Source organism: Ursus arctos, chromosome X, assembly GCF_023065955.2.
Source record: "Ursus arctos isolate Adak ecotype North America chromosome X, UrsArc2.0, whole genome shotgun sequence".
Taxonomy (NCBI): domain Eukaryota; kingdom Metazoa; phylum Chordata; class Mammalia; order Carnivora; family Ursidae; genus Ursus; species Ursus arctos.
Genome location: NC_079873.1, coordinates 44,314,774 through 44,339,396, shown reverse-complemented (window position 1 = coordinate 44,339,396; position 24,623 = coordinate 44,314,774). Strand labels below are relative to the sequence as shown.

Below are 24,623 nucleotides of genomic sequence, written 5' to 3'. Positions count from 1 at the left end.
CGTAATATTCCATTGTATATATATGCCACCTCTTCTTTATCCATTCATGTGTTGATGGACATCTGGGGTCTTTCCATAGTTTTTCCAGCTATTCTAGACATTGCTGCTGTAATCATTGGGGTACAGGTGTCCCTTCGGATCACTGCATTTATGTCTTCAGGGTAAATACCCAGTAGGGCAATAGCTGGGTCGTAGGGTAGCTCTATTTTCAACTTTTTGAGGAACCTCCGTACTATTTTTCAGAGTGGCTACATCAACTTGCATTCCTACCAACAGTGTAGGAGGGTTCCCCTTTTTCCACATCCTCACCAGCATCTGTCGTTTCCTGACTTGTTAATTTTACCCATTCTGACTGGTGTGAGGTGGTTGGTTGGTATGTTTCTTAAATCTCATTTCATCTATGGTAGTTCCCCCTTGTCTGTGTCTTCAGTTTCCATGGTTTCAGTTACCCATGGTCAACCATGGGAAGCAGATGATCCTCCTTCTGACCTATTGTCAGAAGGTCAGTAGTAGCCTACCTGGTGCTATGTCACAGTGCCTACGTCATTCACCTTACTTCATCTCATCATGTAGGCGTTTTTAATCATCTCACATCATCCCAAGAAGAAGAGTGAGTACAGCACAATAAGGTAGTTTGAGAGTGAGACCATTCATGGAACTTTTATTACAGTATATTGTTATGATTGGTCTATTGTATTATTGCTGTTAATCTTTTACAGTGCCTAATTTGTAAATTAAGCTTAATTGTAGGTATGTATGTGTAGGAAAAAACACAGTATGTAGGGTTTGGCACTGTCCGTGGGTTTAGACATCGACTGGGGGTCTTAGAATGTACCCCCATGGATAAGGGGACTACTGTATAAGATGTCCCTCAGTTTTTATTTTTCTTTGAAGTATTTTTTGTTTTTGAAGAAATTGGCTCGTTTCTCTTGAAGGATTTTCTACATTCTGTACTTTATTGATTGTATCCTATGATTTTTTTTAAGATTATTTATTTAAGAGAGAGTGTGTGCATGCTCTTGAGCAGGGGGAGGGGCAGATAGGGAGGGAGAGGGACAAGCGGACTTGGCGCTGAGTGCAGAGCCCAATGTGGGGCTTGATCCCATGACCCTGAGACCGTCACCTGAGCTGAAACCAAGAGTCAGATGCTCAACCAAGCCACCCAGGCTCCCCTGTGTCCTGTGATTTGTTTTAATATTCCCCCAGAACAAAGCACAAAAATACTTCTGGTGTCCCCTATAGTTCCTATAAGTGGGTAGTTAGGTCAGTGCTGTTAAACAGAGATATAATCTGACCCACATGTCATATTTTAAAAAGTAAAATTAATTTTAATGCTGTATTTTTGCTTAACCCATTGTTTCCAAAAATTATTTCAGTGTGTAAATACATAAAAATTATTGATGTGATATTTGGCAGTCTCTTTGTACTGAGTCTTAAAAATACAGTATTTATGCTTCCAGCACATCTCAATTTAGATTCTATATTTTCCTTAGATATATTTGATCTGTATTTAGCTATCTTAAACTTCACAGTAGAAAAAAAGAACCACATACCCAAGTTTGTTCCAGATATACTTAAAAGTTTTCTAGTAACTAAGTTGAGTATCAGTTTTTAAATCAGTCAACAATCATTAAAATCAGTAGTCACTTGTGGGCTTATGGCTACCCTATTGGACAGCTCAGATCTAGAGGTTTGATTAGATTCAAGTTTGGGGGTTTGTTTTGGTCAAGACTACCTCATAAGTGATAACATCCATCAGGAGGTTGGTAATGTCTGGTTGTGGCTCTTTTTGCGTGGTTTTCAGCTGTGGTGGTTGTTGCCTAGATTGATTAATTTGTCTGTGGTTGCAAAATGGTGATCTTCTTACTCTGTCGTTTCTTTATTAACTGGAATACCGTAAAGAGAGATTTCCTCTTATCAATCATTTGGTTACCCTGCGGTACAGTTTGTATAGGAAAGGTGGATATATATGCACTTGATTCTTTCATTTACTAGTTTATAACATAATGAGCTGGTTCTCTGACATTCTCAAGATTGGTTCACTGAGTTGTTTTTGTGTCATTTTGAACTTACCGATTTTAAACATATGAGATGAGTTGTACTCTGTTGTGGTTGTTATTGTTGATCAAGTTGTTGCATCTTAGGCTGGTGGGAACCCATTCAAGTTGACTTCTGAATCATTTTGACACAACTCTTACAGTCTTCTATGTCTTCCCTCCTTTCTGGTATGTCCAGGCTCATCCTTTACATTTCCCAAGATCTGGCATTAGCCATTTCTCTGAGAAGCTCTGACTTCGTATAGTGGGAAATACTGCTTAGCAACTACCATCTGAATACCGGAGTGCTCATGACTGCTGGGTTGTCCAGTGCTTCTAGAGTGTTTCAGTAGACTGGGCTACAAGATGCATTTTTTATTTTGAAGGAAAAATGTATCATGAGTTCATATTGATACTTCAATTGAAATTTTAATTTTCACAGTTTAACATCATTGATTTTATCTTTGAGTCTCCCCAATTATTCTTGCTGAAAATCTTTGTTCCTAGCAACACTAACATAATAACATATTTATTTTATTCTATTCTGTATATAATAGTTTGAAAATCACAATGAGGTATTATTAGTAACAACTTGATTATTGAATGCTATTGAAGATTTCCTTGAGGTCCTTTTTGCCATTAAGCTAATAGCTTATTGGGCATGTATGGCCATGTTCCTGTATCTTAAAGTTATTTGAAAGAATTCTCTGAGTGTTTAACCAGCTTAATATATTGTCATGTTTCTTTGTTTAGTTTTCCATTTTTAAGGGGGTGGTTCATTTTTGTATTTTGATGTAATTTTTTCCAACTTTATTTTGAAAATTTTCTAACCTACAGAAAAATTGAAAGTACAGTACAGTGAACACCTTTCACTGTAGATTCACCAATGGATATTTTTCCAGTTTTTTTTTTTTTTCTCTCTCTCTCTCTTGATTTCCTCCTTCCACACTACACATTTTTTGTTTTTGCTGAACCATTTGAAGGCTAAATACTTCACGCTAAGAACAAGGGATTCTGCTCCGTAACCACAATCCCGTATTACACTTAAAATTAATGATAATTTCATATCTACTATCCTGCCCATATTCACATTTCCTCAGTTGTTCCAAAAGTTTTTTTTATAATTGTTTGTTTTAAACTATGATCCAGTCAAGGTTTATGTATTGCTTTTGGGTATTCTATCTTTTTAGTTTCTTTTTTCCTTATTTCATGACACTGATCTTTTGAAGAGTCTATGTGTTGTCTTGAATGGATATGTTATGGATATGTTTGTTTCCTTTCATTATTGCTTCATTTGTTCCACCTACCCTTGTGTTTGCTACAAATTGGAAGTTTGATCTAGTCTGGAGGCTTGATGGATTTAGGTTAAGTAATTTTTTGGACAGACCATCTCATTGCTGATGCTGTGTGCTCTGTATTGCATCGTGGCAGGAGGTACATCATGTGAGCATATCCCACTATTCATGATGTTAAGTTTGATCTTCAGTTAAGGTATCAATTGCCAGATTTCTTACCTTTGTAAGTAGTAAGTAATCTTCAGGGGGATTCTTTGGTATCTTGTGAATACCTTGTTCCCAACAGTTTCTTGGCCCTGTGGTTTTCACATTTCGATTTAATTTTTTTTGATAATTCTGTAAAATCTTTATATGGTTCTAAAACCAAAAGTATAATACAAAGTACATGAAACTTTCTTTCTTGTCCCCTTTTCCTCCCTTCCTCTGTGTGTAATCATTTTAATTAGTTTTAGGATTGTCCTTTTGTTGTTGTTGTATTTTAAAAATACCAGTATATTTGTATGTAAATATACTCCTATTCCTTGTCTTAGATAAAAAAAATAGCATTCTATTATGTACCTTGCATATTTTGCTTATAACCTATCCAAGAGACCACTTCGTAACAGTATATAGAGATCTGTAGAAGGGCTTTTCTAAAATATATATATTTATGTATACATTTGTGTGTATTCATGTCCTTCCTGTGCTTGGAGTCATTCAGTGGTGTCTCCCCTGCCTTGGGATAAAGTCAGACCTCTTACAAGACTTAAAAGGCCCTTTATCATTGGGCTTCTGCACATCTCCAGTCTTGCCTCTTTCCCCAGCATGCGTGCACCACATGTGCACGCACACAATTGCTATTATTGCCATACTGAATTGCCCCTTTTTTTGGCCTTTGAAATTTATTAAAATTAATTACTTTTTTGAATTGCTTTGATGTCCTTGAATGAACCGTGAACAAATCCTTGATTTTGCATGTGATGCTTCTGTGTGCATAGACTGTTTCTTCTCTCTGTCCTCACTATTCATCCTGTAGGCCTGAGCTTAAACATATTCCTGGAAGCCTTCCCTAGCCCCAGAGTCTGAGTTACGTGCCCTTCTTATGTGCTGACCCAACACCATCTGTTTATCGTTGTTTTGGTATTCACTGTACAGTGTTCTGATTGTTTACATATATGCCTTCCTCTGTTAGTCCATGAGCTCAGTAAGCATAGGAACCATGGCTCACAGGATATGAAGGCCCCAGTGCCTGGCATTTGGAAGGCATTCAGTAAATATTTATTGACTAAAAGTGGCAGAAAGGTACAAGCCCAGACATGCATTGCAATATCCATAAGACCTAAAACCAAACCTAAATGGAATTTGCTCAGATGTGGTGATCTGAGCAGAAAACGTGAGTTGCCTTATTCATTATGGAGCTGTAGGTGGAGCCCAGACCAGCCTGTGTGGGAGCCTCTAGGTCACCCTGGGATGGTGCTGGCTTATGGCCTGGGCTGAGAGCCAGAGAGGGACACCACCAGCTGCTCTTCCTGAGAGAGAGGTTGGCAGGGCCTGGGGGAAGGGCTAGAGATGAGAAAGTGGCATCAGCCTGTAATTTCCAGAGATGGTGGGAATGGTTACTGTAGGTAGGACCTGGTGGAGGGAGCCGAGCTAGGGAAGAAGAACCTGCCTTCTGCATGGGAGCAAGTGCTTAGGTCATGCTGCTTGGAGCATCTGTTGTGGGGGCCTGAGCTCAGGGACCTGGCCCTTCTTGATGTCATTGGGCCTGGGGTTTACAGGATGCCCAAGCTGAGGAGGAGATCAAACAGGAGATGAACACACTGCAGCAGAAGCTGAATGAGCAGCAAAGTGTACTCCAGCGTATTGCTGCACCGAATATGAAAGCCATGGAGAAGCTGGAAAGTGTCCGAGACAAGTTCCAGGAGACCTCAGATGGTAAGATTTTTACTTTTACTTTTACTGTCTAAGGTGAAGACAGAAAGCTGGAGTTATGGCAAGGGCCTGTTACAGAACACAGCAGCTCCCATTTTTATGTGCTTTCTGGAAACTCCCAAGAGCCCTAAACAGTAGGGGTTAGTTATCACACCTGTTTTTTAGAGTAGAAAACTGCTGAGGTTCAGAGAGGGTGAATGGCCTACCCAAGGTTGCACAGCTAGTTGCTGGTTGAGCCCAGGGTAGAATTCATGTTTGTGTGGCTCCAAGCCCACATTTCTTCCTTTGTGCTACGTGGCTGGCGTGATGGTTATGAGTGGTTGTGGGGCCATTTTCTTGGGGCCTTCCCCAGACATTCCTCTCCCTTTGGGATGTCCCTGCCCTGTGGATTGTCATTTACAGGTCATTCTTGCCAGGGCGTGGTCCTCAGCCTTGGCAGAGCCTGGGCACTGAGGGGTCACCTGTCTTTCCCTCGCGGCAGAGTTTGAGGCAGCCCGAAAGCGAGCCAAGAAAGCCAAGCAGGCATTCGAACAGATCAAGAAAGAGCGCTTTGACCGCTTCAATGCTTGCTTTGAATCTGTGGCCACCAACATCGATGAGATCTACAAGGCCCTATCCCGCAACAGCAGTGCTCAGGTAGGCTGGAGTCCCTTACCCAGCTAGCCCCCACCATCTCGTTGCCCTTCCCTTTAGGCTTCCTGTCCCCGTCCTCATCTAGACCCCGACCCAGATTCTGACCCATCTGCCTTCTCCTTAGGCATTCCTGGGCCCCGAGAACCCCGAGGAGCCCTACTTGGATGGCATCAACTACAACTGTGTGGCTCCTGGCAAACGTTTCCGGCCTATGGACAACTTGTCAGGGGGGGAGAAAACAGTGGCGGCTCTGGCCTTGCTCTTTGCCATCCACAGGTAAGGCTGCTCCTCCCAGGGCAGTTGACGGAGAGACTGAACTGAGGCCACCAGAGGCTCTGGGGCCCAAGGACATGCAGAGATCTGCAGAGGTGAAGATGTTCTGGTGGAATCTGGATTGCGTCCCTGTTTCCCTACCTACTACAGCACATCTGGCCTTGGTTTCCTGGACCTGTCTTTCCCATCCACCCTCATCCACTCAGCATGCCCTCACTGGCCCCTGCATGTATTCAGTCCCACCACCAGGCTTTTGCTTACATGGTTGCTGGCTAATTAGTCCTTTCTATGCAAATCTAGCTTGACCATCACCACGCCTTCACATCTCATTTTCCTCCTCCTGTTCCTCTAGGAAGCCTGCTTTGACCAACTGTGGTATACCCTGACCTCCCCCTCCTGAATGCCAGTAGTACTTGAATCTGAACCCCACAACTTAATACTTGATTGTACAGCGTCATTCAGCGAGCATTTCTTGAGGGCTGCTCTGTACCAGACTCTGTTGGGGGATTAGGGACACAGATGTGTCAGACATGGTCTCTGTCCTTGAGGAGCTCATGGTCTAGTGAAAGCCAGATGTGTAAACAGTAAGCTAAGTGTCGTAACCGGGTGAGTGTGTGTGCTGTGGATGCACAGAGGAGGGACACCAACCCGATGCGGGGGAGGGTGTGGGTGGCCAGGAAGGGCTTTCGCGGGCAGGTAACACTTCAGCAGGAAATGCAAAGGATGAGTAGAAGTTAGCCGAAACACCAGGAGGCGTTCTAGGCAGAGGATGCCGCATGTGCCGAGAGGCAGGAAGCCACAACAACATGGCGCAGGTGGGTGGGGTAGACCTCCAGGTAGCTTGGACAGTGTGGTCAGAGTCTAGGACAGCTTTATTTCCCCAGCCGGTCTGGAAGCTCTGGAGAGAACCATGTCTTCTCCTGGTTCTGTAGGATCCTAGAGCACAAGGTTGGATTGCACAGGAGGGTTCAGTTGGTAAACTGGCCTTCCGGGGCTCAGGCAACATTAAGACCTGGGTTTTTTATTCTCTGAAGAAATGGAGGGGGATGCTGGCCTGTGTGATGGGCCGTGGGGCTATGCTGCCCCACCCCTGCCCCCATCAGTGTCAGCTCACCTACTGGTTCCCTCCCAGCTACAAGCCAGCCCCCTTCTTCGTCCTGGATGAGATCGATGCTGCCCTGGATAACACCAACATTGGCAAGGTGGGTGCAAGGAAAGTGGGGCCCGGGAGGGAGGCCCCTAGGTTGGGGCTGGGTTTCAGGGAGCAACTGAGTGTGCTCTAGCCGTTCCTGCTGCCTGCTTTCTGTGCCCGGGAGGCTGGGCCCAGGGTCGTCCATCCACGCCGTGCTAGTCAGTGGCCTCTCAGCCTCTCTTCCCCCTGTCCTCCACCCCTTACCCCACCCCTCTGCCTCTGGTTCTGACTGGAAAACACAAGGGAGTATTAGGGCTTCAGCCCTGCTAAGTGCCTGGGGGCCCCTCCCACAGGTGGCAAATTACATCAAGGAGCAGTCGACTTGCAACTTCCAGGCCATCGTCATCTCTCTCAAGGAGGAGTTCTACACCAAGGCTGAGAGCCTCATTGGAGTCTACCCCGAGGTAGGGCGGGCCTGGCTCAGGAGCCAGTCCCACTCCCTGCCTGACTCCCCAGGGCAGGAAGGGAAGGCTGCAGTGGAGGGCCAGGGGGGCGGGGGAGCATAGGGACTTAGGTCCTGAACAGCCATCTGGGCTTGTTGGAGCCCTGCCCTAGAGGCTTAGCCGGCCCAGCTGGGCAGGGCTATTGCATCTGGGGACAGGTGGAAAGGCCAGGCAGAGGCATCCAGACAGCAGAGAAAAGGAGGAGAATGCAGAGGTAGGCAGGGAGAGAAGGCACATGGGACCGAGCACATCCTCTCACACCCAGAGAGAACCATTGCCTGGGCTTTGGGCAGGTATGTAGGGAGGAGGGTTTGAGGCCCCTGGTCCTGGGGCGCTAGACCTCCCCCCCTTAATTCTCTCCTTACAATTTCGTTTTTCTTTTTCTCCCTCCTCCTTCAGCAAGGGGACTGTGTGATCAGCAAAGTCCTGACCTTCGACCTCACCAAGTACCCAGATGCCAACCCCAACCCCAATGAGCAGTAGCAGTAGTTCTGCCCTCCTGCCCTGTCTGGATCCCTAAACTGCCCCTCTCCCAATCTCTGGATATTTGGCTTCCAACCTTCCCCTACCTCCCGTCCCTGTTTGGTATAGTCATGGGATTTAGGCACTGCTGTCAAGCACGAAGAGGAGCAGAGGTGATGTTAGGTCTGGAGCAAAAATTCCTGAGCTTCAGGGAGCATCCTGGCCTTTGGAAGGAGGTGCTGAGCTGAACTGAGCTGAACAGGGCCATCTGTCCATTCCCTACCTTCCCCTCTCCCAGACCTCCCCCCCTCCCATAACCCATAATCATGGGTCCCTTGGGCCCCTTGCATCTTGCTTGTGTGTGGGTATGTATGTGTGTATATATGTGTCCGCGTGTGTGCATATGGGTGTGCTTGCAAAATAATAAAGATATTGGAGACCCATTTTAGAAGGAGCCTAGGCTGAATTTGATTCCAAGAGAGCTTAGTATGACAGCACCCCAGAGCTGGGCAAAGGTATTCAGGACCTCATAGGAATCAGTCACATGAAATTGCCCTTATTCATTCATTTGTGTTTTCATTCATTTGTGTATTTGTCAGACATATATTGAGCACCTTCTATTTGTCAGGCTCTATTCTAGAAATACAGAGCTAAATCAGATAATGATCTCTATCCTCCTACCGAGGAGGTGCAGTGGGTTCATGGTTTCCCATGGTCAGCTGAATCATATTTATAGGTACTTTGAATTTGAGAAGAGGATGATCGCCTCCAGGCTTCCTGGAGAAGGTCACAATTAAGCTGAACCTTGACAAATTGGTAGGATTTGGTTGGGCACTAGGAGCGGAGCCTGGGCTCTGGGGACAGACATTTGTGGGTTCTAGTCCTTTTTTTTAAATCACTTACTAGTTTGATTTTGGGCAAGTCATATGACCTTTCTGTGCCTCAGTTTCCTCATCTGTAAAATGGGGCTAACAATATTACCTACCTCATAGGATTTAATGATGTCAAGCTCCTCACTGGGGGCCTTATCCCTGCTTGGAGCCCACTAGGTGCCGACCCCTCAGAATATAAGCCTTCTCATACCTAGACCCCTGGGGGCTCTGATCCCAAGTGTTGGGAACAGAAGGAACCTCCAAATCTGAGAGATGCTAAATGCCTTGGTTACTGAGAAAGTTCCAGGGCACCGAAGGGGTTTACCCGGTAAGTGAAGGGCCTAAGGAAGCCTATAGCTTCAATCATGTATGGTAACCAGGTGCCTGGGCCCCAACCCGGGTCATGAGGAAGTCGGGGAGAGGTAGCCTGGGCCACATCCCAGCCGAATGTGCGTGAAGTTCCTTCTGGGAACTAAACCGTGTCAGCTGCAGGGACCGTGTAGAGGCAGCAGAGCCTGCTGCCATGAGGTCAGCCTTTGCTCGTTCACATACACTGTCAGACCATCACCTTGTCCTAATTGTATACTGCATTCTTGTTTCTTCAAAGTTAAATCTGTTCTAATTACTCGAGTGACGCATGAATTCATTCTCTAATCTAACACATTAGATTTATAAGTAGAGCTAGCCGTGTTTGACTACCATTGCCCATCCCCCTCTAAACTGCTGTTTGTTTGTTGTACATCCATCTAAACTGTTTTAAGACTTTGACATATATGAGCTCATTGAAAATATTATTGTGTATTTAATACAAATGGTATATTGAGTCGTTCTGCAGTTTGCTTCTTCGTTTAACAGTGTTTTCGAGATCTATGCATGTTGTTTTTGCTAAATGTAGATTCAGTTCATCCTTTGTAATTGCCGTATGGAGTGCCATCATATGACTCTATCACATCGTACCCGTTTCTTTTGTGATAGCTAGTTAAGACTGTTTTATCTTTTTACTATCACAAAGTACGACACAGGAACATTTGTGTATATGTGTACACGCGCGTGTGTGTGTGTGTGTGTGTGTGCATGCGCGCGTGTGTATATGAGTTTATCTAGGGTTGCTTCCTAGAAGTTGAATTGCAGAGTCATAGACTATTTATATTTTTGTTTTAAATAGATACTTCCAAATTGCCCTCCTGTACTATTTACTCAATATTTTTCTTGAGGTTGTCTTAGGTGTAACATTGTTATCTACTTCAGTTTCATCCTAAGTAGTGATATCCGTGAAACCACGGGTTTGATGTGCTAATTATGTATTTTTCTAATACATATTAAAAGGCGTAACTCAAAATAAATTTGTCTGTGTTCAACCAAAGAAGTCACATACCACCAGTGGTACATGTGCTGTAGTTTGGGAAATGCTGGCATATCTGAAAGCACAATTTGGGAGTCGCCCTGGTTCAAATCCTAGCTGTAGAAACTTGAGCTTCTTACTTCACCTCCCTGAATCTCAGTTTCCTCATGTAGAAAGGGACTTAATATGTGCCCTACTTTGCACCAATGTAGGGAAAATGAAGTGTGCTAGAAGCAGTTTGGCTGGCACCTAGATCATCACAGGCCTTTCAGTGTAGCAGTTGCTATTCTTCCACTTTACAGATGAGGAAACTGAGGCCCGGGAAGGTTAAGTGACCAGCTACCAGGTAACAGTAAGGATTTGAACCCAGGCCCCCCCCAATTCAGTCTTGTGCTTTCTCTACTACAAGGGTGGTTATCAACCTTGGCTGTGCACCAGAATCACTTGTGACGATTTTTCTTTTTCCTTTTTAAAAATTCAAAGCAATATATACACTGGTTAGGAAGTAAAATAGTACAGAAGGGCTTATAATGCAAAGCAGCTGTTCCCTGCTGCACCCCCACATCCAAAGGGTGTGGAGCTCCTTGCTCTGGTCCCGCCCCTGGAAATCTAATTCAGTAGGTGTGGATAATAATCTGGATAACTAACTCTTACCTCACAGGGTGGAAAGGATTAGATGAGATGCCTTGGACTAAAGCCCTGGCCCACAGGGGCACAAGTGCTGCAGAGGACTTAGGTCCTGAGGATCAGAGAGGTGAGAGGCTTTGTCATAGATCCCAGTGGTTCATTGGCAGAACCTAGACTTCAACCAGGAGGGCTCTCTGTGCTTGCTTGGTGCTTTCCCACTGTGCCATACTGCCTCCTATCATCACAAAGGAACACGTGCTCAGTGAAGGCTGTGCTCAGGTGAGAGCTGATGCCACAGTGTGTTTCCAGGAGTAAGCTGGATCCAAATAGAATCCCTAGGGCTTGTTGGAGGACACTAGGTTGACTCCCTTATACCCTGGACCCAGTAACCTTGGTCTAGGGAGTTGAAGAGTGCTCCATGACCATGTTTACCTTTAACTGGGCACTTTACTCTGGGAATCACTGTGTTGCCCACCAGGGACACAAACATGAGTCAAATCTTTACCCTGCCTTTGAGGAGCTCACTAGTTAGGGGAGGCAGTTCATAGAACAGCCGTTAACCATGAGCAAGCAAAAGGGTGGGCCTGTGGCTTACATAGAGATTCAGGAAAGGCATCCTCTAGTCTAGAAGGTGACACCTGAGCTGAGTCTTGAGAGGCTGGTAGGAATTACCCAGTTGAAGTGGAATGAATTTCCAGGTAATGGGGACAGTATGCACAAAGACCTGAAGGCAAGAAACAGCAAAATGGTTCAGAAGTACCAAATCAAGGTTTGACAGAGTTCAGATTTATCTCGTGAGACAGTGTGGTTCCCAAACTGGCTGTGCACCAGAACCATGTGGAGCATCCTGGGCCCCAGCCTCTAAAAGTTCGATTTCTGTAACTGGGGTGAGGCCTCAGGATCTTGAGTGCTTAGAAAAATAAGCACGTGAGTATAGGGTACAGCCAGGTTTGGGAACTGTAGCCATAAGGCAGTGTGGGAACCACAGAATGGTTTTAAGCAGGGAAGATGCTGGGTCAGATGTGAATTTAATAAACCTCTTTCTGGTCAGTCACTGGAGATGGATTAGGTTAAATGTGCATACTGTATGCTCCCATGCCTGTAGTTTCCCCGTTGGCTCAATTTCTCGCACTGTGTGTGCTTGTTTTGTCTCTGAATAAGCTGAAAGCACCACAGGGATGGGCCTGGGGTTATCTTGCTACGGGCATATCCCCAGCAAAAAGCACAGTGCCTGACCCAAAACAGGCACCCAATAAATAGTTTTTGAGTGAATGAATGTATGAATGAATGCATTTGTGACGGAGAATGGAGACAGGGAGATCAGCTAGGAAGCTGTTGAAAAGCCCAGGAGGCCTACGCAAGGGCAAGGGCAAGGGGAATGGATTGGAGGCAATAAAAGTGTGAGCCAGACTTGGTGACTGAGGATTACTGGATGTGGAGGGTGACTGAGAGAATAGAATGAGTGCCCATTAGTAGCCCAGATTCCTACCCTATCCCAGTCATTCTCTTTCCTCATCCATCTAAGTCAGAATCTCCTTCCAGCCTCAGCCACTGGAATTCCTCCCTCAAGTTAGTTAAACTTTCTGTGTGCTGTGTGGTTCCCCCCCTCTCCCCCTACCTCCCAGCCATTGATTCATTCTTCCAGTTCAATAAATCTTGGCTAAGCACCTCCTGTATGCAGTGAGGCTCTTCCAAGCCAGGACTCTGACTCCCTCTTTCCTACCTCAAGAGATGTTTTTGAGGGCTTCCCCAGGTAAGACTCCCATCCCTTAGACAGTAACCTAAAGTGAGATGCCCAGATGTCAGACCTGTAAGGGAACTTACAGGCTTTGTCCAACCCCCTCCTGAGGCCCTGGGAGGGGAAGAAACTTGCCCAAGGTCCCATTACTAGAAAGTGTTGGAGCCAGAACTGGAACCTAAGTTCCCTTTCCACATCACCGCTAGAGCCTTGATATCTCCCATCACAGATCAGGACAGGCAGAGGTGGCGAGGGAGAAGGTGGGACTTAGGTTGGCCTTGAAGGTCAGTGTACTGGACAGGCCAAACAAGAAGCTTGCCAATTACACTGCCCCCTTCTGGAAACCCTCAGCAAACCTGCCATGCCCACAGTCCCTTCTAAGGGGTTTCTTAAGCATGAGTTGCCATGCTCTGTACCATGTGACCTCACAATCCTGGCCACAAATGGTTTGGGATAGTATCTGACTCGAGGACAGCCAATCTCAAGGCTATAGCCTATTAGGTGGATGGATGTAAGAACTCCACCTCATAGGGATGGCCTGTATCAAGTGGCCTCCAGGGAGGCTAAATGTGAGGCATTTCGAAGTGAACAATTAATTAGCATTTAGCAAGACAGAAGTGGTGGTGGATGAGGGGTGCCAGAAGCTGGACAGCAAAAGCAAGGAGAAAGCTGCAGGGTGTGAAACATTTATATCATGAGAACATGGGGCCACAAGGTAGCAGAAGCCATGAAGCAGCAAGACAACAATGGGCCAAAAGGACACAGAAGCCATGAAGCAATAGGAGCCACAATGTAGCAGGAGCCACAAGGAACAGAAACCATGAGACAAAACCCTGAATGTGAGATCCACGAAGCAGCAGAAGGCTTAAACAGAGAAGATCCATGAGGCTGCAGAAGCAATGAAACTCAGAGCCACAAGGTAGCAAGGCAATAGGAATTGAAGAAGCTGCAGGAATGACAAGGCAAACAGAAGCTATGACACAAGAGAATCCCTGGATGAACTGGAACCGAAGCCCCAGAAGCCAGGAAGCTGCAGGAGGTCAAGAAGCCGTGAGGCCCCCGAAGGCCAAGCGCTAGCAAGGAGGGTAGCAGGGGAGAAAAAGAAAAGAAGGAAAGAAAGAAAAGAAAGAAAGGTAGTCTTAAGTAGCAGTAGGAGGAGTATAAATACAGCCAGAAAGAAGTTGAGTCACCATTTTGGGAAGCACTAGAGAAGGGAGCAACAGATGCCTGCAGCTGAGGGGGTGACAAGATAAGCCAGGCTCTAGAGCTGCTTTGGATCATGAACCATTTTCGAGTTTCTGTTCCTCCATGAGGCTGCCTGTGTAGCTGTTTTTGTCTTCCTTATTTCCCTATGAATGCTTCAATAAATCTCCATCACTAACCTGAGTGTGTCTGTTCTTGTAATCTAAAAGAAGTTAACACTGTGTGCACTATAGATGGGTGGAAAGCAGGGCAGAAGGTCTTCCAGGTGGGTTTGAAACGAGACACAGGTGGGAATTCACTCATTCATTCTTTCACATCCTCACCAGCACAGGCACTTCTCATTCATTTACGTACTGGCTTCTTTTTCTCATTCATTCATCCACTCATCGTTCATCTGTTCACCTATTCGTGGATAACTCATTCGTTTTCACGTATTAACTTCTGCACTCAGGCATTGTAAAGCATTCGCTCATTTGTTGGCTCATTTGTTCTTTCTCGGATCCAATAACCAAAAGTGATGACTATCACTTTTGCACCCGTTTGGTCAGCAAGCATACATTGAGTGCCTTCATCATGTCAGGCCCTGTGCTAGGTTCTGGGGACGTGATATACTCCCTGAATTCTAGGAATTCACAGTTTAATTGGGGACGCAGATAAGTAAGCAGATGAGTGCACCAAAGGCAAGAGATACATCAGAAGTCTAGGTGAGGCAGGGTGAGAATATAGGACCGTTCCTCTGTGGAGTGGGGCAGGATGGAGGGAGTACTCAGGCAAGCCTTTATAGAGAAGGGGGTGCTTGAATTGAATCTTGAAGAGTTGGTGTTTACCATGTAGAAAGGGGCTGTAGAACATTCCAAGCAGAGGAGCTGCCTAAGCAGAGTTCTGTGAAGAGTGTGGAAGTGCATGGATTTGGGGGGGAATGGGCATTGTCCCATGTGGTGGAAGAAGTGGCAGAAGCCAGGCAATTGAGCTTAGCTTTGACCCTATGGGCCACGGGAAGCTGTAGAAGGGTTTGAAGCAAGGGACTGACGGAGTCAGATTGGTATTTTAGGAAGATCACTCTGGTAGCCAGTGTGAAAGATGGTTGCAGGCATGAGATACTGACCCAAGTGATATATTTGGAGAGAGAACATCTGAGTGTCATAATTAGAGACATGAATGAAGACTTGAGAGTCCCTGAGGAGAGAGGAAAAGGTTCTACCAGGGGACCAAGGAAGAACTTTTTGGAGGAGGAATTTGAGCTGAGCCTTGAAAAACAAATAGGATCCCAACTGGTAGATGAGGAGTAAGGGCTTTCCAGGGAGATGAAAACAAGACAGGAGGTGGGTGTAAATAAGGTGACCGCAGGCTAACAACGCTGGCAGTTTGACTGCAGAAGAGTTGCATGTAAGGGAGAGGCAGGAAGAGAGACTGCAAGTTTCCCGAGGTTTTTTCTATTCTGCCATTAGGTCTGCAGGAGCAAGGGAATTTGGAGGGAGGAAGTGGTGGGCAGGAGTGTCCTTTTTCTGTGTTTTTAAAAATTAAATACATGTTCATTTTAAAACAGAAGTAATGCAGGCACATTATTTAGAAGACAAATCAATAAACTTGAATCAGTTACAAAAGGACATGAAAAGTGAGTTCTACAGCCCCACTCCCACTCTACCACTTTTCGTTATTAGCAACCACTTTCAGTTATTTCTTCTGATTGTGACCTCCATATCTAAATATTGTGTTGTGTGAGCATTTGTCCTTTATCAATTTCAGACATTAATCCATTGGGGTCCTGCTATGACAGGTGAGGATTTAGCTCAATTCTTGTCTTCCCTGCTTCTCATATAATTTAGTTTCTGTACTACTTTTCTGCATTTAAATAACACCTTTATGTCATTTTCCATGACGTAGAGACAATATTTCTTGACCAGAATTTTGTTAGATGAGAATGTCTTGTCTTTTTGCCCCCTCTCCACTGTCAACCTTCCCAACCTTCCCAACTTCTGTCATCTGTTCTTTTATATTGTCAAAGTTGGTAACATGGAATTCTGTAATCATGATTTAAGTTTTTTGGTATGCGTGTTGTCTGTAGTTTGATAGTTGGATTTGAAAAGTTGAAAAGCGGTAAGTGATTATATTAATATGACTGTAAATATTGTTCACTGAAGAAGCCATTTAATGTACTTTGTATAATTTTTCCTTGTAGTAGTTTTTTCATTTTTCCCTCAAGTTTCTAATTCTCTTTTTATCTTTCACTGGTTTAATCATATATTCCAATTTTTTTTCTTCTTAAAAATCTCTATTACATTAAATAGTCCATCAAGCCTACTTTTTTTTTCCTCCAGGAAACCTTCTTCCTGGAGCCCTCTTATACTTTTTCTCAAATCTGAACTAGTTGCTCTCTAGGCCTGACGCATGGGCTGTCATTTCAGGACCTTCCTTCACTTAGGACCTTCAGGACCTTTCCTTGCTTAGATCCACTGTTTGCTGGTTCCCGGGGTTTTTTTGTTTTATTTATTTTTTTCGTTGTTTTGATGGAGCACATCCTCAAGTAACTTTCTCAGAAAAGTTTGTAGGAGTTAGACATCCCAAGGCTTTGCATGTCTGAAAATATCTTTATTCCGTACTTACACTTGGCTATAAAGTTTGAGGTTCAACATCATTTTCCCACAGAACTTTGAAGGCATTGCTCCACTTTCTTCTAGCATCCAATTTTGATGATAAACAGTCTGATAACAGTCTGAGTTTCATGGCTTTATAGGTAACTTTCCCGACACTTCCCCCCCCCCCCTTTCCAGGATCTCAATGACACAATGATCTTTTGTTATATTTCACAGGGCCCTAAGGTTCTGTTCACTATTTTTTCCAGTCTATTTTCTCTTTGTTTTTTTGGATTAGTTAATTTCTGTTGTTCTATCTCAAAGTTCACTGATTCATTACTCTGTGCTCTCCACATTGAGGTTTTTGTTTTGGTTATTGTACTTTTCACTTCTAAAATTTCCATTTGATTCTTCTTTTTATCTTGTGTTTCTTTGCTGACAGTTTCTATTTTTTAATTTGCTTTAAGCATGTTCCTAATTGTACATTGAGGCATTTTTGTGATGGCTTTTTAAAAATTCTTGTCAGCTAATTTTTAACATCTCATATCAGTGTTAGAGTCTATTGAGTGTCTTTTCTCATTTCGAGTTGAGATTTTCTTGGTTCTTGGTATGATGAGTAATTTTCTGTTGAAACCTGGGCATTCTGTTTCGGCTTGCCTCCTCAGACACTGTTCCAGAGTTAAAGAGGGGACACTGCCTCATTACTGCCAGGCGGACATGGAAGTCTAGGATCCCTACTCAGTCTCTGTTGACAATCCAGAAGGAGAGTTTCCTCGTTACTGCAACGGGAGTTGCAGCTCCCTGCTCAACCCTCTCTGATACCACCCCAGCAGGAAGGGAGAGGGATGACTTTTTACAGCCAGTGAGGGTAGAAGTCTAAGCTCCCCACTTGACATTTGCTGGTGGGACCACAGTGTTTTCTGTGGTGTTGGGCTGGAGCAGAGTTATCTAATTGCCACTTTCTCTAGCCCCAAGTCTGGGGTGTGCAAGTCAAAAAGCAAACCAAGGGAACCCGCCAGCATGTCACTTCTCTGCTGCCAAGGTCTCTAGCATGTTCGCCTTCTTTTCTTCACTTCTCAGAGTCTTAGGTTTATATACAATGCCCCAGGATTTTAGCTGTCGTTGGGGAGAGAAATAGGGAAAAGTATCTCTCCACCCACCACTCACCCCCACTTTAAATAGTTATTTTTTTAAATTATATTCTTGCTGTTCTGAAATTTTATAATGTGTTTAGGTTTGGCATTTGTCATTCATTGTGTTGGTCACTGGTTAGGTCCCTTCATTTTGAAGTTCTTTAACTCTGGGGAATTCTCTTATTTATTTAATATATTCCTCCTTTCTGATTTCTTCATTCTCTTAGGGAACATCTTCTGAATTGCTCTTTTGTAGTTTTTATCTGTTCTCTCCCTCAATCTCGTTTTCCCTCCCTTCCTTCCTAGGTTTTTATCTGTTCTCTCCCTCAGTCTCGTTTTCCCTCCCTCCCTCCCTCCCTAGTTCTCTCCCTCTCTTTTGGGAGAAGATTGAACTTTTATCTTTTAACTTTTCTATCGAGTTTCTTTTCATTTTGACAATCACATTTTAAAATTTCCAAATATCCATTCATGTTCCTTTTCTTATAGCATCCTGTTCTTGTTTAATGGATGCACTAGTATCTTGACTCTCTGGGTACAATAGAGGTATTTTTTAATATTTTTTTTCCTTTTAAAAAATATGTTTCCTTTGCGGTTCATTTTACCGTGTTTGCTTATTTTGGTCTCTCTTAATTTTGCGGTCATTTCTCAAATGCCTGGTAATCCATGATCGTATACTCATATTTAGGAATGTAGCAACAAATATCTGATTGGAAGCTCTGTGTATGGGGGACCGCGCTAGGTGACTGGTGGCTTCCCTTTAGGATGATTGGAGGAGAACTGACTGCTATGCTGCAGAGTCCCTGAATGCCAGAATGCAAAGATCTTTTCTCTGAGGTTGTTCAGTTTCCTTAGTTAAGAACCCTCTGGGTTTTGCCTAATGGTTAGACACCTGGTGCTGTGAATTGTACACAAGGGGTGAGTTAATGGTTCGATATACAGCCTTCCAATTAATCTCCCTGTTTTCAGCCCAACATCTCACTCTCACTTTATATCATACCTGGCATTGTTAAGACCCAAAACACTCCAGGCTTCTGCAGAGAAAGATCAACTCCTTCCTCGGTGGCATCATCTCCATGCATACTCCAGGCTATGGCTTCCTCCACCATGCTCCATCAGTTACCATTCCTCCATTACTTTCTATCTTCCAAAAATGTGTTGAAATCTCTCTTTTGCTGATGGACCTGCTCTCATTCTCTTCATCATTGTGTTTTTATGCCTTTTTTTAAATTCCTTTACTATCATTTTGCCAAGGTCTCAGGTGGGAGTGGAGATAAACACATGGTAAGTCTGCCATCTTGACCTGGAAATCTACTGGTCGATAACGGTTTGTTTTTAATTTTTCTGGTAATTATCTTAATATCTCTAAATAATATGCAGATTTTTCTATTTGTCAACTTATTTATCACTTTTAGACATTATCTGTTGACTTCCTGCTATTTAAATCACCAACTACCCTCCTCCCTTGCGCCCCATATAGCTCTATTATTAATTATATATTCTCTATTCCTTACCTTTGTACCTTTAAATACTAGACTTATACTCCTTTCAGTCTCTCAACTTCTGTCATTTGTACTTTTATATTAATAAGATTAATAACATTTACATTCTGGTCTATAACCATAATTAAGTCATCCATACTTAGCCGACAGATCATTCTAAAAGTTTAAAGTCAATAAAGTGTTTATGTTATTATAATTATGTAAATGTTGTTCCCTGAAGCTCCAATTAGTGTACTAGGATTACATTTCTTTTCTTATGCAGTTTTTTTTTCCTGGAGTTTCTAATTGCCTTTCTTTTTTCCTTGCATTGTCTGACTTTATCTCCTTCTTAAGTTGTTCCAAATTCTCAAGGAAAGTATAAAATCATTTGAATCCCCTTTTTTCCCAGATACCTTCCTCCTGGAGCCCTCCGTCTTCCTGCTCCAATTTGGACTGATTGCTCTGTAGGCCTGCAGCACAACTGTCATCCTGGGACGTCCCTTCATTACTCTTCTGGGCTGGACCCAATCTTTCCTGGACCCCATATCTTCCTCTTTCTTAGTTTACTCCTTTGTAGTGGACTTTGTGGTTGTTTTCCAACATCCATTCCTCTCCTCCCCCATTGTATGACAACTATACAATTTGAGTGGGGTTGACCCCACTGCCAGCTCTAGGTATAGTCCTTTATTGGTATAAACCAATCTCAGTATCACGCCCCCTTGCCACAGTGATGATTGGTTCAGGGATGATCCAGTCACACTGAAGTTTAGGACTTTTGTTCAGTTTTTGAGGGAAGAGGTGGCCTATCTTCCCTTGGATATGAACAAAGAAGCATGTAGCAAAGAATCATGCAGAAGGCCTACCTGAGGATGGAGCTGACAAATGGAGAAGGCGAAAGAATCACAGAGAAATGGAACCATATTCCTGATCATACCATGCCTGAAGTCTGCCCTGCCTACGAACTTCTCAGTTAAGTGAGCCAATAAATTACATTTATTATTTAAGCCGTCTTGAGTTGTTTTATATTGCTTGCACCTGAAAGCATTCTTAAATTTTTTTCTGTCTCCTTTTAGAGAGGGAGTGAGTGTGTTTTTTGGTTATATGAAGTACTAAGTTAGGTGGAAGCATTTTTGTAGAGTAACTTTGTGAAGAAGAGTGTATGTGGATGTTCGGCAACCAAAAGAGTGAACTCTAGTGGCTGCCTGGCATCTGAATCCTTACCCTGTTTGGGAGATTCCCCACTCCTGTGAGTCTTGGTGGGAGGCAGGGCTCCACTTCCTACTGTGGAGATGGAAGGAGGTCTGAAACTTCCTTTCCCTGCCCACCGGGCAACAGGGGTTGAATACTGTGTTCATGGCCTTGAATCTAGAATCAACAGCACAGGGGAGACAGGAATATACAAAATTAACATATGGATGATGGATTAGGAGAATATGTTTGCAATGTGCAAAACTGGCAAAAGATTAATAACTAGAAAAAGAAGATAGTAAACCTAATAGGAAAATGGGCAAATGATACGAAGAGTAACTAACAGAAGGAGAATCTTGAATTTACACAAGGGGAAACTTGAATATGTTAAGACATTTTCAACTCTGCTAATAATTAGAAAAATTAAAATAACAGAAATTGCTATAAGAATGGCAACATGCAGAAAGTCAGGTATTATCAAATACTGATGAAGATGTGAGGAAAAGGAAAATCGTGGATTGGAGCATGAACTGATACAGGTATTCCAGAGATTAACTTGGCAGTACTTCCTGAGGTTCAGTTTGTGTAGACCCTACAACATAGCCACTGCACTCCTGAATATATTTTCCAGAGAAATATATTCCTGGAAAATTTTCACATGGGTCCTTAAGGAAATGTAGTTGAGGTTGTTTGTTCTAGCATTGTTTGTATTTAGTGAGGAATTGGGAGCAATCTAGGTGTCCATCACCAAGAGACCAGATAAGCAAACTGTGGTATATTTATAGGATGGAAAATATAAAACAATAAAAAGAAATGAGCTAAATTTACTATAGCCACACAGATAGGTCTCCAAAGCCTAGCGTTGAGTGGAAAGGTAAAAACAGCATGAGATTTACAGCATAACACCATTTACGTAATTGTCAAACAATACTGTCTATTTTCATGGGTATGCATATATCTAAATAAACATATGGAAGATGGCTTGGAAGTGTATATACATGAAATACACTCGAGTAGCTCACTGAGGTGGGCAGTAGAGTGGGAGTGGGGATGGGAACTGAAAGGGAAAAATAATAATGCAATGAAATAAAGCAAAAGAGGGGCTTTGAATGAACTGAGGAAAATGACATGCCATGGACTGAAGAGCATGAGTAAGACAATGCCAAAGCTGACCACAAAGAAATGGGACCATACAGGAGGACTAGAGTTCATCTGTGGTGGTGTGTGGTGGCAGGATGACGTCCAAGAGTTGCAGCAGTGGGGAGAGCAGGACCAATAGCAGCATTCTAACCTGGCTGTTCCACAGTGTGGCCTTAGCTGTGACTTCCGTGTCTCCACGCTTCTGTGAACTGTATGATAACCTTGTAATAAGTCCTTTTTCTGCTTAAGTTAACTAGAGTCAGTTTCTGTTACTGGCATCTGAGAATCCTGATCGAGACATCATGCATTTCGTTGGAGAACATCCTCAAGTAACTTCTTAAGAAAGGTAAAATTGGGGGTCTTTGCATGTCTGAAATGTAGCATTATTTTATCTTCATATTTGGATGGTAGTTTGGCTTTAGAATTCTATGTTCAAAATATTTTTTCTTCTGCATTTTGAAGGTATTACATTTAACGTGTAGTGCTGCTGATTAGAAGTTGTGTGCTAATATTATTCTCATTCCTTTCTTGGCGACCTGTTTTCCTCACCTCTGGAAGCTTACTGTTTTCTTTCGTCATGTGTTTTGAAATATCACAGTGATGAACACAGGAGTGTGTTTTTCCCCCCATCTGTTTTGCTGGGCACCTGGTGGTTGGGCTCTTCCAATCTGAAGACTCACGTTCCTCTCCTCTGAGAAATCACACTGTTTTCTTTCTTTGTTAATTTTCTCTCCTTTATTTTCTCTGTTTTCTCATTCTGGACCTCTTATTAGTTGGGTGTTATATCTCCTGGATGACTGTCTTTGTCTTTTTATTTTCTCTCATATTTTCCATGTCTTTGTTTTTTTTTTTTTCTTTCTGCAGTCTGGGATATTTTCTTGAATTTATCTTCTTTTGTACTTTAAAATAAAAATTTTGGCAGTCATTTTAAAATTCTAAGCTCTCTTTCTTATTCTCCAAAGGTGCCTTTTTCATAGCATCCTTTTCTTTAACGGATGCAATATCGTCTGTGTATGTGTGCTTAATAGAGCTTTACTGGAGTCTTGGGGATTATATAATTACCAAGCCAGGAAGGAAAATTGTAAATGGATACCAAATATTACCTCTCCAAGAGAATGGCACCCATGCCCCTCTGAATGGGGCTGCATACTGGCTGTCTCTTTTCTTAGCCCCCGGGACTGACACCATGTGTGGGCAAGATGATATCCAACAACTGGATGGTTTTTGGCCATGTGCTCAGATCTCCAGCTCTCACCTTGTCATCACATTGTTCTGTTCCCCACTCCCAGGCCTACATGAGGCAATCACAGTAGTCAGCAGCACATCTCACTGAGTGAATTGTTTTTAACGTTAAATAATATATATGGTGGAAATGACAATCCTGTCTAGTTCCTTTTTTGCAGTCTTTCCTTCAACAGGAGCCAACAGCAGTCCAAGCTGGCATCTCTCTTGATGTGGTCCAAACTGAGTTATCTTCTGTGAGCAAAGGCCTGGGCAAAAATATGCACCCACATCTCTCAGGAACTAATAACTTTCAGGGACAGTCCAGTCCAAACCCATGCTTGGGATAAAAAGCGAACCCAGTGGAAGCATAATGCTATTAAAGGATACCCAAATTATGGCACTGCTCAGGGCATTTAACATTTTAATCAGAGAGGATAACATTCGCAGAATGCTTACTCTGTACCTGGCACTGAATTACCTTCATTCATGAAGAAGGAAAGTGAGGTTCCCAGGTGTCACTCGCCCAGGGTCACAGAGGCTAATAAATGGCAAACAGAAAATTGCTCCAGGACTGTCTTAACCACAGTCACCCCATGTAAGTGCTACACAGTGCTGTACTGGTTTCTACCAGTCACGTGACAGTTAATGGTAATAGCACAATTCTAAGATCAGGGGCTGGATACCTGAGATACCTTAGTCTAAGTAACAAACTTATCCTGGTAAGTTTGCTTCCAAGGTGAATTGATGTCCTTTCCTCTGGAACAGAAAACTGCTACCAGCTTTTGTTTTTTCTTTTTTAAAAAAATGTGTTTCTTTCAGAGAAACCATGACACTTTATTTCTAAATTTTATTTTTTTCATCAAAATAACGCTTGCATATGCTTAAAAAAAATACAGTATTGCTGAAGAACTCACAAGAAAACCCAGCAATACCCTGTCCCCTCCCACTGCAAGCCCCTGCTTCCTAGAGGCAACTACATGAAAGGATTGTACCAGTCTTTGGCTGTTTCTTCTGGCATTCACCACTCCCAGCCCCCTTCCCCTTTGTCAACTCCCAGTCAGAGGCTGAAGAGCCAGAAACTTTCTTAAGCTTCCTTGCAGCTAGAGATGGTCATGTGTCCCAGTTATGGCCATGAGAGGTTTGCTGGGGCGGGGGGGGGGTGCTTCTGAAAAGGCTTTTGCTTTCCGAGACACGCAGAGCTGACACTGTCCCTTTCCTTCTTCTCTCTGCCTTGAGTAGAGTCGTGCTGCCTGGAGCTGTGACAGCAATCTTGTGACAGTGAGGGGATGAATATGAGGGTGAAGATGAAACACATGAAGGAAGAAAAAGTTAGAGCCTGGTTCCTGATGGCATCATTGAGCAGCTGAACCCATGCCACACTGATGTTAATAATAAATTAACTTCCTGAAACATAAATAAATGAACGAATAAATAAAGCCATATGTGTTTAAGCCACTGTCAGTTTGGTTTTGTGTTGCTTGTAGCTGAAAGGATTTTTAACTGAAGGACCACCATGTTTCTATATAATATGTTTATACTATTTCTTTTTTTGTTGAAGTATAGTTGACATACAATATTATATGACTACTATTTCTTAGCAGTTTGAGACATTATCTCCACATCTCCTTATAGTAGAAGAGCATCTTGTCCCCCTCCACACACGCATCCCTGTATCCCCTCCCTTCACTCTTCCAATATGTTTATATCCCAATTTCTAGTAAATCAGTAGTTGCCACAGAGCCAAGAAATGTACTATAATGACTTAGATTTATCTTGCCTTTTTTTGTGTTCCTGAACTTAATAATTGCCTGGGTTGTTTTTTTTTTTTTTTTTACTTGAGATGGGCACACCCTTAGTTTT

General features: G+C 43.3%; 1 protein-coding gene across 3 annotated transcripts in view; it reads left to right on the top strand.

Moving 5' to 3' along the window:
• Window positions 1-24,219, top strand: part of SMC1A (structural maintenance of chromosomes 1A) — a 49,238-nt gene extending 25,019 nt beyond the window's left edge. For 2 of the 3 annotated variants that reach the window (XM_057311870.1, XM_026488616.4), the window contains exons 20-25: window positions 5,089-5,245; window positions 5,724-5,878; window positions 6,000-6,151; window positions 7,281-7,350; window positions 7,634-7,744; window positions 8,183-14,205. In XM_057311870.1, the coding sequence (XP_057167853.1) occupies window positions 5,089-5,245; window positions 5,724-5,878; window positions 6,000-6,151; window positions 7,281-7,350; window positions 7,634-7,744; window positions 8,183-8,266 (729 nt within the window). In that variant the 3' untranslated portion in view covers window positions 8,267-14,205. Of the gene's footprint in view, window positions 1-5,088; window positions 5,246-5,723; window positions 5,879-5,999; window positions 6,152-7,280; window positions 7,351-7,633; window positions 7,745-8,182; window positions 14,206-19,620 lie in introns of those variants that run through there. The other variant, XM_057311871.1, reaches the window with a different exon arrangement.
• The last annotated feature ends 404 nt before the right edge of the window (window positions 24,220-24,623 follow it).